Genomic DNA, 13,301 nt, shown 5'->3' with positions numbered 1-13,301 from the left:
CTCAGTGTGAGGAAGGCTTCAAAGTTTCTAACATGGAAAACAATCTAAGCATATGATACGATAAAGACAATTTAAATGGTTTATCAGAAAGTGGAATGTTGCAGGCATCTGAAACAATTTATTTATTTTTCCATGTTTTAAGAGTCTCCACTGTTGAGTTGTCATTTTTCTTTGTTGTTTGTTGGCTCTATTTCGTGTCAATTTCTTTGTAATTACATGCAATTGTTTCATGTATTTTGTATGTTTTTTATTGTAATTGGGTTGGGTTAGAAATTCATGAATAGCAGCTGGAGAGTGCAACTTGCGAGATGACTCGCAAGACCAAGCAACCTATGAGTGGACATGTGGATTGCATGTGCTAATTAAAATTTCAATTAGAGCAGAGCAACTTGTGAGATGCTAGCAAGATCAAGCAACCTGCAAGTGACTTACAAGTGGCTTGGTACGAGAGAGAAATTTGATATTTAGATCACTTGTTGTACCTTCCTAACTTTACTATATATACCCCAATTTCCCTCATCTAGGTTAAGAGAACAGAGTGTGAGAATTATGTATTTAATTGTGAGAGCTAAACACCTTAGTTTTTCTATACTTCTTCTTTCCTACAATTAAAATATGGGGGGTCTAAATCTACACCAACTAATTATGTTTGCACTTTAAAATGTGATTGGTTACTTATGTCTAGTTCATTTTATCTCTAACTAACTAAAGGATTCCTAAAGGTTCTCATGCTCAAAGGAATGAAAATATCTTGAACCAATGAAATGAACTCAAAAGTTTAATTGGTTATGTGTAAGGAAGGTGTTAGACATCTCACAACATCTATTTTGTTTGAAAACATCCCTAATTTTCACTATTTAAGTGGTTGCAATTGGGTTTTGAAAACATTTTGAGAGTAAAGTATACATGCATATTTACTAGGAAAGATAAATTGCATTCTTGAATTAAATATTACTTAACTCACTCCTTCTCCTTTAAAAGTGTTTACATTTAGCAATTTAATCTTCATGCAACTCTCACACAAATAAAGTCAGCAAAGCAAATGGTTAACCTTGGGAGGAGTGGAAATTTATTAGATATTTAGGGAGTATACTCCCTCCCTCTCACATTGGGGAGGGGGACTTTGTTCGCATGATTTTGGTGTTCATGAGCCCAATTAATTTAAGCCATAAATAAAGTGTATTTTTTATTTTTGAAATCATTTTGAAAAAGGGGTTTAGATGGAAAAACAAATTTTTGAAGAAGGAAATTTCATGTCTTTTTTAAGTTTTTGGAAAATGAGTTTTTAACGTAAATTGAAGTTTTTTATATTATTCTAGAGAATTGGAGATTTCCCAGAGGTTTCAGAAAACATTTTTTTTAAAAGGACAAATTTCATGTGTTTTAGAAAATCATTTTTCAGGGGTAAAGTTTCAAATCCTTTGGAAAATCATTTTCAAATAAAATTTTCTTGTTGGAAAATCTCATGGTTTTTGGAAAACGTTTTTTTTTTTTTTCAAAGAGAGAACCTCATTTATTTTTGGAAAACAATTTTCAAAGGAAATGAAACCGCATGGATTTTGTAAAACACTTTTTCAAAGAGATGCTCCAACAAATTTCAAAGGAAATGGAATCTCATGAATTTTGGAAAGCACTTTTTCAAAAAGAAGATTTCATGAATTTCTTGGATATCATTTTTCAAGGGGGAATTTCATGGGCTTGTTGAAAAACTTTTTCAATGATGTGAAATCCCATGATTTAAAAAAAAAAACATTTTCATGGAGTGTAAAATTTATGTTCTTGGGAGGCTAATTTGAAAATTAGTTTTAGTTTTTGAAAAGAAGTTTATAAAGCATTTTTAAATCAAACCATTTTGATGTTGGAGCAATGGAATTTACAATACTAGCTAGCAAGCTAGTATGTAAAGTTGTAAACCCATGAACAAACAAAACTAAAAATCAATCCTGCCACGAAGGACTACATGCATGGCACTCCCTTGTAAGTCTTACCAACCACCTCCCAATTAAAAACATATTCATCTAGAAAAATGCAAAATTATATACTTAATTAAGTGAATGTCTGGGTATCAGAAAAAAAAAAATTTAAGTGAATGTCATGTTTATCTAGAGATACGCAAAGTTATTTAGTTAACTCCAGAATCAAGATATATGATATAAATATTGCTTAATTAAAAGTCAATCAATTATCAAAGGCTAGAAAGATGGTCAGTGGATCCTCAAAAAAAGAAAAAAAAAGAAAGATGGTCAGTGTTTGGGTTCTTTCATTATAAACATTTCTAAACCCCAAATATAAGATACCCAAAAAAAAAAAAAATCATTTTTCTTTTGGGATAATATAAACATTAGTAGTTAAGGAAGAGGGTAGAGCTTAGTCAACATTTTATATGCATTTGCATGGGATTCTCGATCAATCTATTTAAAAGTTTAATCTAAGCTCATCAAGATTAACAACTGCTTCACAAAAAATTGTAGTTAGAATAATATATATATATATATATATTTTGGCATTTATATTCATATAAATTATTGTTTAGTAAGTAACCTGATGCTCTCGGTTGCTTAACCTTATATTAAATAATAATTAATGGGAGAATCGTCTAAATTAGCCATTAAAATAGGAGTGGTTTAGATCTTGAAGATGGTTTAAAAAGGTAAAGCAAAAAGTTGCAGTGGGGATTGAATAAATATTTAATCTTATAAGAGATTGTAGACTTGTAGTAATTTTTTTTTTTAATAAAATTGTGGACTTGTAATTGTACTGTGTATATGGCTTTGGCTGCCTCTCCATTTAGCATGTTTGGTGTATGAGTTAATACTGAGTTTACATTGGATCTATATTAAATTTGATTTTTCAATCATTTATCAAAATTTGATTTTCAATCTGGAAAGATATTTTATAAAGTGCACTGCTTTACTGGGGACATGTCATTAAGAACAAGCCAAAAATGGTCAGAAAATTTGTGTTTCCAAAGTTACGCGGTACACAATATCCCACTCACATTGATATTGGTTCAATAACAACAATTATTTCCATTTTCCACACACCAAAAAAAAAAAAAAAAAAAAAAACACCAACAGCAATTATTGCCTCTTGGCAGTTAATTCTGTAATAATATCAAAAGTATGATTATTACTGATGTGGGGTCCTTTGAATAATAGAGCCAATTTATAGGTGTGTGGTAGGAGCCGGGCAGAGCTCATTCATAGCTTGTTTCTTAGGTAATAATAGGCTGTATTACCTTTTTTTTTTTTTTTTTTTTTTTTAATACCAAAAAAATTTGTATTAGCATGTAATTGACATTTTGTGCTATTTTTTTTTTCGGATAAATTTTGTACTGCAATTAAAAAAAATTATTCTTGTGTATTTTTAATTATATGACTTTTTATGAATCATGTGACTTATTTAAAATAATACACGTGAATAATTTAGAGATAAACTTTATCATTTGCAATTGATAGTTTTGTTTCCTAATTATTAGCCTCTATCATCAAATCAAAATGTTAATGATTTTCTTTTTAAAGTAGATAAGATTTGAATTAAGATTCTTTATTCAATAATAAGATGTTTTACCAATTGAAGTAATTAGAACTCACAAAATTGTAAGTGTTAAAAGTTAATACAATCAATTTTAAAAAGTACTTGTGAAAAAATAAAATACATTGTTGACTATTTTTTTTTTTTTTTTGGGTTAAAGTCCATTGTAAATCTACTCTTGTAAATTAACCTCCTTTTTTTTTTTTTTTTTTTTTTTGAGGCATTATAAGTTAACCCTTATAATGGTTAAATCCGTAATTTAGTGATTTGTGATCAATGAAAGATGAAATTTGACTTGGCCATGATTAACGATTTAGGTGGCCAGAAATGAATCATACGGTTGGTATAATGTGATGTTTGGTGTATCATTATGTGGTTAGGCGGAGCAATTGGAATGTATTCAGTATTGACAATGATGAAAACCATTTAATTGATGGTAAAAGAGTTTGGGTATTCCTTATATCATAATCATTGCAGTGGGTGGGGTTTCGAGGGTAATGCAGATTTATTTATTTTTGGGTCTGTTTTTACTTCAAGATTCATGAATGTGCGAGTTTCACTTTTTCTTTTTCTTTTTCTTTTTTTTCTTTTTTTGAGTTTCACTTAGTTCCATTAGTAAAATATATTTTCTTTTCAAGAATGGATATGGTTGGAATTCCACTTATACATAAAAAAAAGAAGAAGAACCCATTAGTATATCTCTTAATTTTTGAAAAAAAAAAGTATATATTTTAATTTGATAGTAATTAATAAGCGAAGCATATGAAAATCCTACCGTACCTAAAAAAAAAAACATTGCTATGAATTATTTTTTAGATCATATATTAAATAATTAATTGCCAGCTATAAAATATACTAGTAACTTCAAATTTTATACATTTATATAAGTTGTTTTGATTTAAAAAAAAAGTAATTTTACGTTGATAACATGATAAAATAAATGAAAGGCAAAATGGGCATTTGTCATTTTCGCCCAAAAGATGTAGCAAAATACTTATGTTCTAAAACTATCTAGCAAAATGTCCCTATTTTGAAATTCAATTTTTTGAAAATTAAGTTTCAATGAAAAACTCGATTTGATGAAAATTGAGTAATGTGAGAAATTTTACATGGAACTCAAGTTCCATGTATTTTTTTTTTTTTTAAAAGTTTGATTTCACATAATTTGATTTTCTAAAAATCGAGTTTTTCATTGAAACTCGATTTTTAGAAAACTGAGTTTAAACACAAGAGCATTTTGCTAGATAGTTTCAGAATAAGAACATTTTGTTGGAAAGTTTTGGTGAAAGGGGCAAATACCCATTTTGGCCATAAATGAAGATATGTGAAGATGTCCATTATATTCTATATAATCTCACAACAAAATGAGAACCTAAAGGGAAATTTTAAATTTGAGAATGGAACATTCAATTTTATATATGTCATTGAGTAAGTTAGATAATAATAGAAAAAAGAAAGAAGATTGTTTGCAATGGAATGGTCTAACCTTAACAGGTTGCTAAATTTTGGATATGAAATGTTTAAGATCATACGATTTATATCACATTAGGATATTTAATTAATAGGATTGTGGTAGAATAGATTGGCAGGGAGCCAAGGACGATCCCTTCATAAAATTTGACATATTTATAATTTTGTAAGACCTTTTGCAATAGATCCATCATCCATACTCTCTCTAAAATAAAATTCCCTGTCTCTAATTGACATCTTAGTGTAAATAGTAAATACAAAAACATACAAGAAAAAAAAAATATATATATATATATATATAAATGTAAATGAAGATCTCGACACAGTTCGACTGAGGCACAACTCTCGCTCTCTTTAAGGATTGCAAGTCCTCCTGGTTGGCAAAGCCCAAGAGTAGTGCAACAGCCCTCCTCCCTTTATTTTCAATCAATACATTTAATCCTAATAAATCACCACAGTGCAACAGCCCTCCTCCCTTTATTTTCAATTAATACATTTAATCCTAATAAATCACCACATTTATAAATAAATGACTCTTGCTCTCTTTAAGGAGATGCAAGCCATCTTGGTTGGCAAAGCCCAAGACTAGTGCAACAGACTTTCTCCCTTCACCTTCCCCTAATGTGCATATCTAACCCAATTTTTCCTCCAATACATTTAAGCCTAATAAACCACCACACTTATATATAAAGAATGAGTCTCTCTTCTTAATAATGTGGGATTCCAAATTTGATAATACTTACTCCTCATTTACCACATTAAATCTCATATCTTTATATCAGATTTACTTACTTATTATTCTTTAAAATACTAAAATTAACCATTTAATATTAAAATGCTACAGTGCATATTATAATTTATACTAATTCTAATGGTCATCATACTTTGAATTATTCACTAAGACAACCAAAAACTCTATTCTCTTCCCTTTATTCATATGGTATATAAAAAACACATAAGGAAGCAATACAATTTAATGATTAATTAACTTATATTTATATTTAATTGAATCCATGTTTTAAAATTTAATCTCATGTTCCAAGTCAGGCAATGAGCTATAGATTTAGATTGAATTTACTCCTGATGATATAGCTCCTCTTCTTACTAGAAATTCATTGTAATTTTTCTGCATTGAATAAAACTTGGCCTTAGGGTCTGGATTTTCAAAAATAGAATAAAATAAAATAAAAATAAACTCATGTTGATGGTATTGCTATAGTGTTTTATAGTTAAAAACTTATTTATATTTTTAAGATAAGTACTTTTATGATTTATCTATTTAAATTTGTTTTTATTTATTTGGGTTATCATTCATAACTTCCCTTTAAAAAAGATTTACTATATATATGGCGATGATTCTTGACTACATTGCTTTGTTACAATGATTTTTTTTTTTAATGAAAAGTATAACTTTACCATTCTCAATTAGATCTAGAATATCCTCCCATCAATATATATTTTTGTATAGTATATTTTAATGACAAGTATCCTCTCATTGATTTCACTCAGGATCTCGATTAGTCGATTTTAAAAACCATTAACCTAAACATTTTTATATGATTTCTTAAGGGAGGGACTAGGTAGAGTTTAAGGAAAGCAATTAAATTTTACAATAATGATCTAATCCACAAATCAAATGATATCTAATAAATTGATTTATATGACTTCTAAAGAAATAAATAGATATTACAATAAGTTTATCCTATGCCTATATTTTTATTTTTTATTTTTTTAGTGATATCTTGTGTGTATGTTTTATACATTCGTTTCAATTTTTTTTTTTTAAACTTTATTTGGTTAGTTATAACATTTTAAATTTTCATTTTTTCTAAATACAATTCACTTTATAATCCATTGTTTTTTTTTTTTTTTTGCCTAGCATAAATTTTTAAATAAAAAATATTTTTAATATCTTACTAATTATGGATTCAAAAATAAGGATAGATACATGCGTACAATGTACATACATGTACCTATTTGCTTTCCTGTTTGGTTTTTTCCGTTCTATAAATTTTTTTTGTATTTCCCTCTTCCTCGATTCTCGCCCGACAGCATAAACGTGGGTCCCTTTAATCTTCAAAATAATCAGAGCCAGTATGGGAAAGAAAAGAAAAACACACTGTGCCAAATCGTCCTAGCTCTCTCTCTCTCTCTCTCCCCTGCCGCTTCAAACCCCACCAGTACCACACCCACCACCACCTCTAGGGTTTTCCATAGCCTGAACTTCGATTCCTTCCTCATTCCTCAGCTTTTATGACAGTGTCTCACTCAATGTGTAAAAAAGCAACACCACCCCACCTCTTGTTTCAGGTACTTTTCCCTCTCTCTGCGATCCTCATTTCACTTTTTAGACACATATTATATATATTGTAAATATATGTTTATGTTTCAGATTTTGGTTCCTTCAAACTTTACCCCATCTGGGTTTTTCTTTATTTCCATTTATGTTTAGTTTAGCGTTTTTTTTTTTTTGTTTTGTTTTGTTTTGTTTTTGTTTTCATGAATTGGTTGAAGTAGTATTGATGATTTGTTTTTTGGGTTCATTTTGATTTGCTTTAGTTTGTTAAATCAGGGATGTGTTTAAGCTTGACTGCCAGAAAATTGAAAATTGCAACTGGGTTTTGCCTCACTTTGTTTCTGATCCATTAATTTGAACAAGTAAATCAATATCTAAGTATATGAAAATGTAAAGCTGTTTTTACTACAAATGGGTCTACGACTGGGTTTTTTTTTAGCTTGGCACATTCAAAATTACAACTAGGTTTTGTTTCTGATCCATTTATTTGGACAAGTAATTGAATATCTGAGTATATAAAAATGTAGAACAGTTCTTAGTATAAATGGGTCTACAACTGGGTTTTTTGCTTGGCATATTGTATTTAGATTTGTGATTTTTTTCGGAGCTAGCTTTATGACGATTGACATTTAAATCATGAACAGGACAGACTAAACATTGTAATTAGTATATTCTTGATCTGTAATGCCAAAGTTGAATTTTCGTCTAACATTTTTGGTAAAAGACAAAGTTAGATTAAAGTGCCTAAAATAATTTATTATGTTAAGGTTACTGTAATTTTTATGAGGTTAGGTGACTTTCATGTGTCATCAGATAATTGATTGGATATTGTAGTGCTGCAGTGTTGTGCTTCCAAATCTAGAACCAACTACTTAAAAAGATCTCATTAAAGGCATATTATTGTTGATTAGTGGTTTATGCCACCAGTGATTGCAATTTCTGTTGTAGATATGAACAAAATGTACCTTTGCCTTTTATTTCAATTTATCTGATTGACTTTTGGTCAGCTGACGTTATCCAAACTTTGGTTGTCATTTCAGGGTTTAGATGTCATAATATGGGGCCAGTGAAAGAAGTGTAAAAACTATACAAATTGTGAACTTCTCTGATCTACAAACAGTCTAAATTACATGTTCTGTTCTTTTTTCCATGAATTTCCTGTGTCTGAAGTGCTTCTTTAGAGACCTTTAAGGATAAATGTTGCAGGACTGAATTCCATCTTACTGTTTTTGGCATTACATTCAAGTAGCTTTAGTAGAGTAACCCTGTAATGGGTTCGTTTTCCGGTACTTGTGAAATTGTTGAAGCAAGTGAGGAGCTGAATCTAGGTGGTCAACATTCTAGGTCATATAATGACAAAGATCGGAAATTTCCTCTGCTCAGACTTGGACATAAGGATTCCATAGAAGGTGATATTAATCAACTTTTTGAGGCAATTAGTCTTAAACCTTTGTCCAAGGACTTGCGTCTTTCACAAGATGGAACAAGCCCATTAAACAAAAGTGCCTTGAAAAGGCCGATTACAGTCGGTATGTCTAATTCACCGAGATTTGGGAATTCAGAACCTGTATCGCTGAAACAGGCATTAAGGGAGCTATGCATTTCCAAGGCATCAGAAATGGCTGCTATGAAACGGTTATCGAAGTCAACTGGTTCTCCAGGAGTCTCAGAAGCTGGAAGGATAAAGACATTGTACAATGCAGTTGTGGTTGAAGCTAGTGAATCTGGCCTATCCTTAGCCGAAGGTAAACGGAGTATGGTCAAAATATCACTGGTGCCAGGAGAAAGCAAATCAAATTCTTTTGGGAAGATGCCTGAGCATTGTCAAATGCCCAACATGAAGTCACCAAGTCAAAGTTCTCATTCCTCTCCTCGATTTACTGCTGCAAAAACACAAAATAATGCTGGTAATATACAAAATGAGATTGTTTCTACATCAAGGATAGTTGGGGATCATACACCAAAGGTAGAGCTTGCACAGAAAGAGAAGCATGCATCTGCACCTTCTCCATCTTCTTCTAGTACTGCTGGCAACATATCAGAGCTGGTTGAAAAAGTTCCTGCCTCAATGAAGTTAGCAAATAAAGCAGCGGCACCTAAGCCTGGGCGGAAAGGCAGGATGCAAGCTGTACCTTCTTCTAGTTCAGTTGTTGGTGGTAGGGCGAGCAAGTTATCCAGGAATACCCCCCGCTCTGTCAAATCAGTTGTTAGGAACAAGACTTCTGTCAAGAAGAAACTAAAGCAGAATTCAAGCTCTGCTGCCTGCACTTCTACTGCATATGACAAAGTTAATAATGACTTGCATGCTAGTAAAGGTCAACTGGTTTGTGAGAGATGCCACTGTACTTTGAAGAATGAAAGTAACGAGTTCAAACAAGATCCTCTAATGTCCCACTCAGCCGGTCCAACCATTGAAGTAAGCCCAAATAATGTGCACTCTGGAGCAAGCAAGCCAGGCATCGCCTCAAACAGCATTAGTAAAAGCAGAGCTGTTGTTATCAAAGCGAAAAAGAACACAAAATCAAAAGAGAAGGGGGAATTTTCCCAAAGTTCAAAAAGTAGTCAAGGTGAGTATAGTAGTAGCACGAGTATCAGTGATGAGAGCAATGTGAGTGGGTCTAGTTGTGGTAACAGGCCTCACATGTCAAAGGATGTGAGGTGGGAAGCCATCCGTCATGCACGAATGCAGCAGGGAGTCCTGGGTTTGAGTCACTTCAATCTTTTAAAGAAGCTTGGTTGTGGTGACATTGGAACTGTATATCTTGCGAAGCTGATTGGTACAAATTGCCTATTTGCTATAAAGGTCATGGACAATGAATTTTTGGCTAGAAGGAATAAGATGCCAAGGGCTCAAACTGAAAGAGAAATATTGAGAATGCTGGACCATCCATTTCTCCCAACACTATATACCCAATTCACGGCAGATAATTTATCATGCTTAGTTATGGAGTATTGTCCAGGTGGAGATCTTCATGTCCTACGGCAGAAGCAGTTTGGCAGGTGTTTTCCTGAAGCAGCAGCTAGGTAAAATACTTGAATGATGGTCCATTTATATCAGTTTTTCCCCTTTTTTACCTAACATTATGCACAATCAAGCACAAAATACAAAACCAGAGATAAAACCTAGAAACAATATTAAACCTAACATATTTGAATTAAGTATGCATAAGGCTCTAACTGATGTGTGAATTTATTGGATTTTTTTTACCATGTTAGTGTTGGATCATGCCTTTTGGAATTTGAAAGTAGTACTTAGGCTTTTATATTTCTTGTTCTTTGTTCGTGTGAAGGTTTTAGTGCTATTTTACATCACTTTAGCTATATATGAGATGTGAATTAGTTTGGTACATAAATTGCACCGGTGTGGATTCTCTAACATTAGAGAGTCTTCCTATATTTAATTTTGAGGTTATCTGAAGTTAATAAGCAAACAGTCGTGCTAGTCGTCTAGTTCACTCTAATTGATCTATATAATAATTCATTTTCAATTATCATGTGGTTGTTCCATGCATATTTGTTGATTCAATATGATCAAGTATTTACAAAGAGATACTCTTTTAATGGCTTCTTGTTTTTGTTTTTGTTTGTTTGCTTGTTTTCCACTGGAGTGCCATTAGGCCTGTGGGCTACACAACAGGAGATAACCTTCTTTCTCAGTTGGGTTTGATCTTATATTTGTTTGACCACAAAAACTTTACTAGTTGGGCTGACTGACACCTACTGAATGACTTGTACTTGCTGCTTCTTGTGCACTTCTCTATATAAACATTTCTAAAGTCAACCCAGCATGGATACATTTGTGTACTATATCATAATCCATTATGAAATAATTTAGTTTGAATTGAAACTAAGCTAAGCTAATTTAGATAAAAATTAAAAAGGCAAATATGTCATACCTTCACCTTCATCTGGCAGCCTGTTGCCCTTGTTGCATCTTGCTGACTTGTTTCTGCTTCCATCTTCAGCAAGCAACACCACTGCTGCTGCTCTCAGCTACCAACTGCACCTGCTTGTGCATTGACTTGGTACCTTCTGGTCCATCTATGAAACCACTCCATTTTGCCTTTTCCATCTTAATCATGTAAAAAAAACTGATGGTACCAATTTTGCCACTACTGTCACCACAAACTGCAGTAAGCATCTTTTTCTTATCAATGTCAGCTGTTCGCTGAATTGCCATCATCACCAAAGATATTCACAAATTGTCTCAACGGTGCATTGACTTTAAAAAGCTCTAAATCTTATTAACTCTTTTGTATTTTTGAACAAATTAAGTGGAGTATGTTGGAAACACCAGGAAGTGGTGCAGATGACCTAAGGGTCATTAACTACTAAGCAACTCTTTAGTTTGTGTTAGATCCAAACTTCTGTTCCTCATCCTTAACATCAGTTCGTGTTGTGAATGTTAGCTTTGAAGAGCTCCAGCATTTGGTTGTATGTCTTTCCGTACTCTTTTTTATGAACATTGAGATTGGTGCTGGAACTTATCTATCTTAGCAAAATTAGGCCACTAGTATGTTAAAACTAATTTAAAGTTTTTGTGTGTGTGCAGGTTTTATGTTGCTGAAGTCCTCCTTGCTTTGGAGTACTTGCACATGCTTGGAGTTGTGTACCGGGATTTAAAACCAGAGAACATTCTTGTTAGGGAAGATGGTCACATTATGCTCACAGACTTTGACCTCTCACTCAGATGTACTGTGAGTCCAACTCTCTTGAAATCATCTTCATCTTCATCCACTGCAGATCCTGTGAGGATATCCGGCCCATGTACAGATTCTAGATGTGCTGAACCTTTCTGCATTGAACCATCCTGTCAAGTCCCCTGCTTCAGCCCTAGGTTTTTACCTTCTGCCGCAAAAACAAGGAAGTTAAAAGTTGACCCTGCAGTCAAGGTCAGATCGTTGCCACAGCTTGTGGCTGAGCCCACCGATGCACGATCCAATTCCTTTGTTGGTACCCATGAATATCTGGCTCCTGAGATCATTAAAGGAGCGGGTCATGGAGCTGCAGTTGATTGGTGGACGTTTGGTGTCTTTCTTTATGAGCTTCTATATGGTAGAACACCATTTAAAGGTGGTAATAACGATGAAACTTTAGCTAATGTAGTGTTGCAGAGTCTCAAATTCCCTGACAGCCCACTTGTCAGTTTCCAGGCAAGAGATCTCATCAGAGGGTTGTTGGTAAAGGAGCCAGAGAATCGGTTAGGATCCATGAAAGGGGCTGCTGAGATTAAGCAGCACCCCTTCTTTGAAGGCCTGAATTGGGCATTGATACGTTGCACCACTCCACCAGAGCTACCTGACCTTTGTGAATTAGGATTTGCAACCCCGGCTTCCCAGGAATCAAATAAGTATTTGGAGTGTGAAGCTACAGGAGAGCACCTGGAGTTTGAATTGTTTTAGAGAAAGCACTACTTTTGGGAAGAGAAGCTCTCTAATTAGGTTAGTTCTTAATTTAGATCTCTCCTCCCCTGTTGTATCTAATATGTAGCCTAAAATGTAAATTTAGTTGAGAATGGTAAAAGCCTGTCATTTATGGTATAGAAAGTTGTAGCTGAGGATTTGATACATGGCTTCATGACTCATGAGATAGCCTGAGTTGCCTTGAGAAATACCACATTTTCAATCCAAGATTACCTCTAAAGATCCTATATGTTGCAATCTTTTTAGTTTATACTTTTTGGGGTCAGTGTATATATCAATCCCAAGAAAAAAAAAAAAAAACCCTGGCCATATGGAACTTGCTTTTTTTTTTTTTTTTGGGGTAAGTGGGGTTTTTTCTTCATAAAGCTCATCATTTTATATATATATATATATATATATATATTTTGGATTATTATATCATCTTTTGATTGAACATCCTGTCAGTTTATCTATGGAATGCATCACCTGTGAATCTGTGATTGAGTAAGCCTAGAGACCAAAAACACATTAAAAAAATTTGGATCCATTTCCGGAATATATTTGATTTCTAGTTGGCGTTTGTATTGAAATCAATTCCT

The 13,301-nt window shown here is 32.8% G+C and overlaps 1 protein-coding gene across 1 annotated transcript; it reads left to right on the top strand.

Annotated features, from left to right (window-relative positions):
- Positions 1 to 7,037: 7,037 nt before the first annotated feature.
- LOC111997460 (serine/threonine-protein kinase D6PKL1) lies at positions 7,038 to 12,948 on the top strand. The gene is made up of 3 exons (XM_024029546.2): positions 7,038 to 7,314; positions 8,341 to 10,324; positions 11,853 to 12,948. Exons 2-3 carry the CDS (start codon positions 8,571 to 8,573, stop codon positions 12,700 to 12,702), a joined length of 2,604 nt encoding a protein of 867 aa, XP_023885314.1. The 5' UTR covers positions 7,038 to 7,314; positions 8,341 to 8,570; the 3' UTR covers positions 12,703 to 12,948.
- Positions 12,949 to 13,301: the final 353 nt, after the last annotated feature.

This window comes from Quercus suber, unplaced genomic scaffold, assembly GCF_002906115.3.
Source record: "Quercus suber isolate HL8 unplaced genomic scaffold, Cork oak 2.0 scaffold_195, whole genome shotgun sequence".
Lineage (NCBI taxonomy): Eukaryota > Viridiplantae > Streptophyta > Magnoliopsida > Fagales > Fagaceae > Quercus > Quercus suber.
This window is presented reverse-complemented; position numbering and strand designations above follow the sequence as displayed.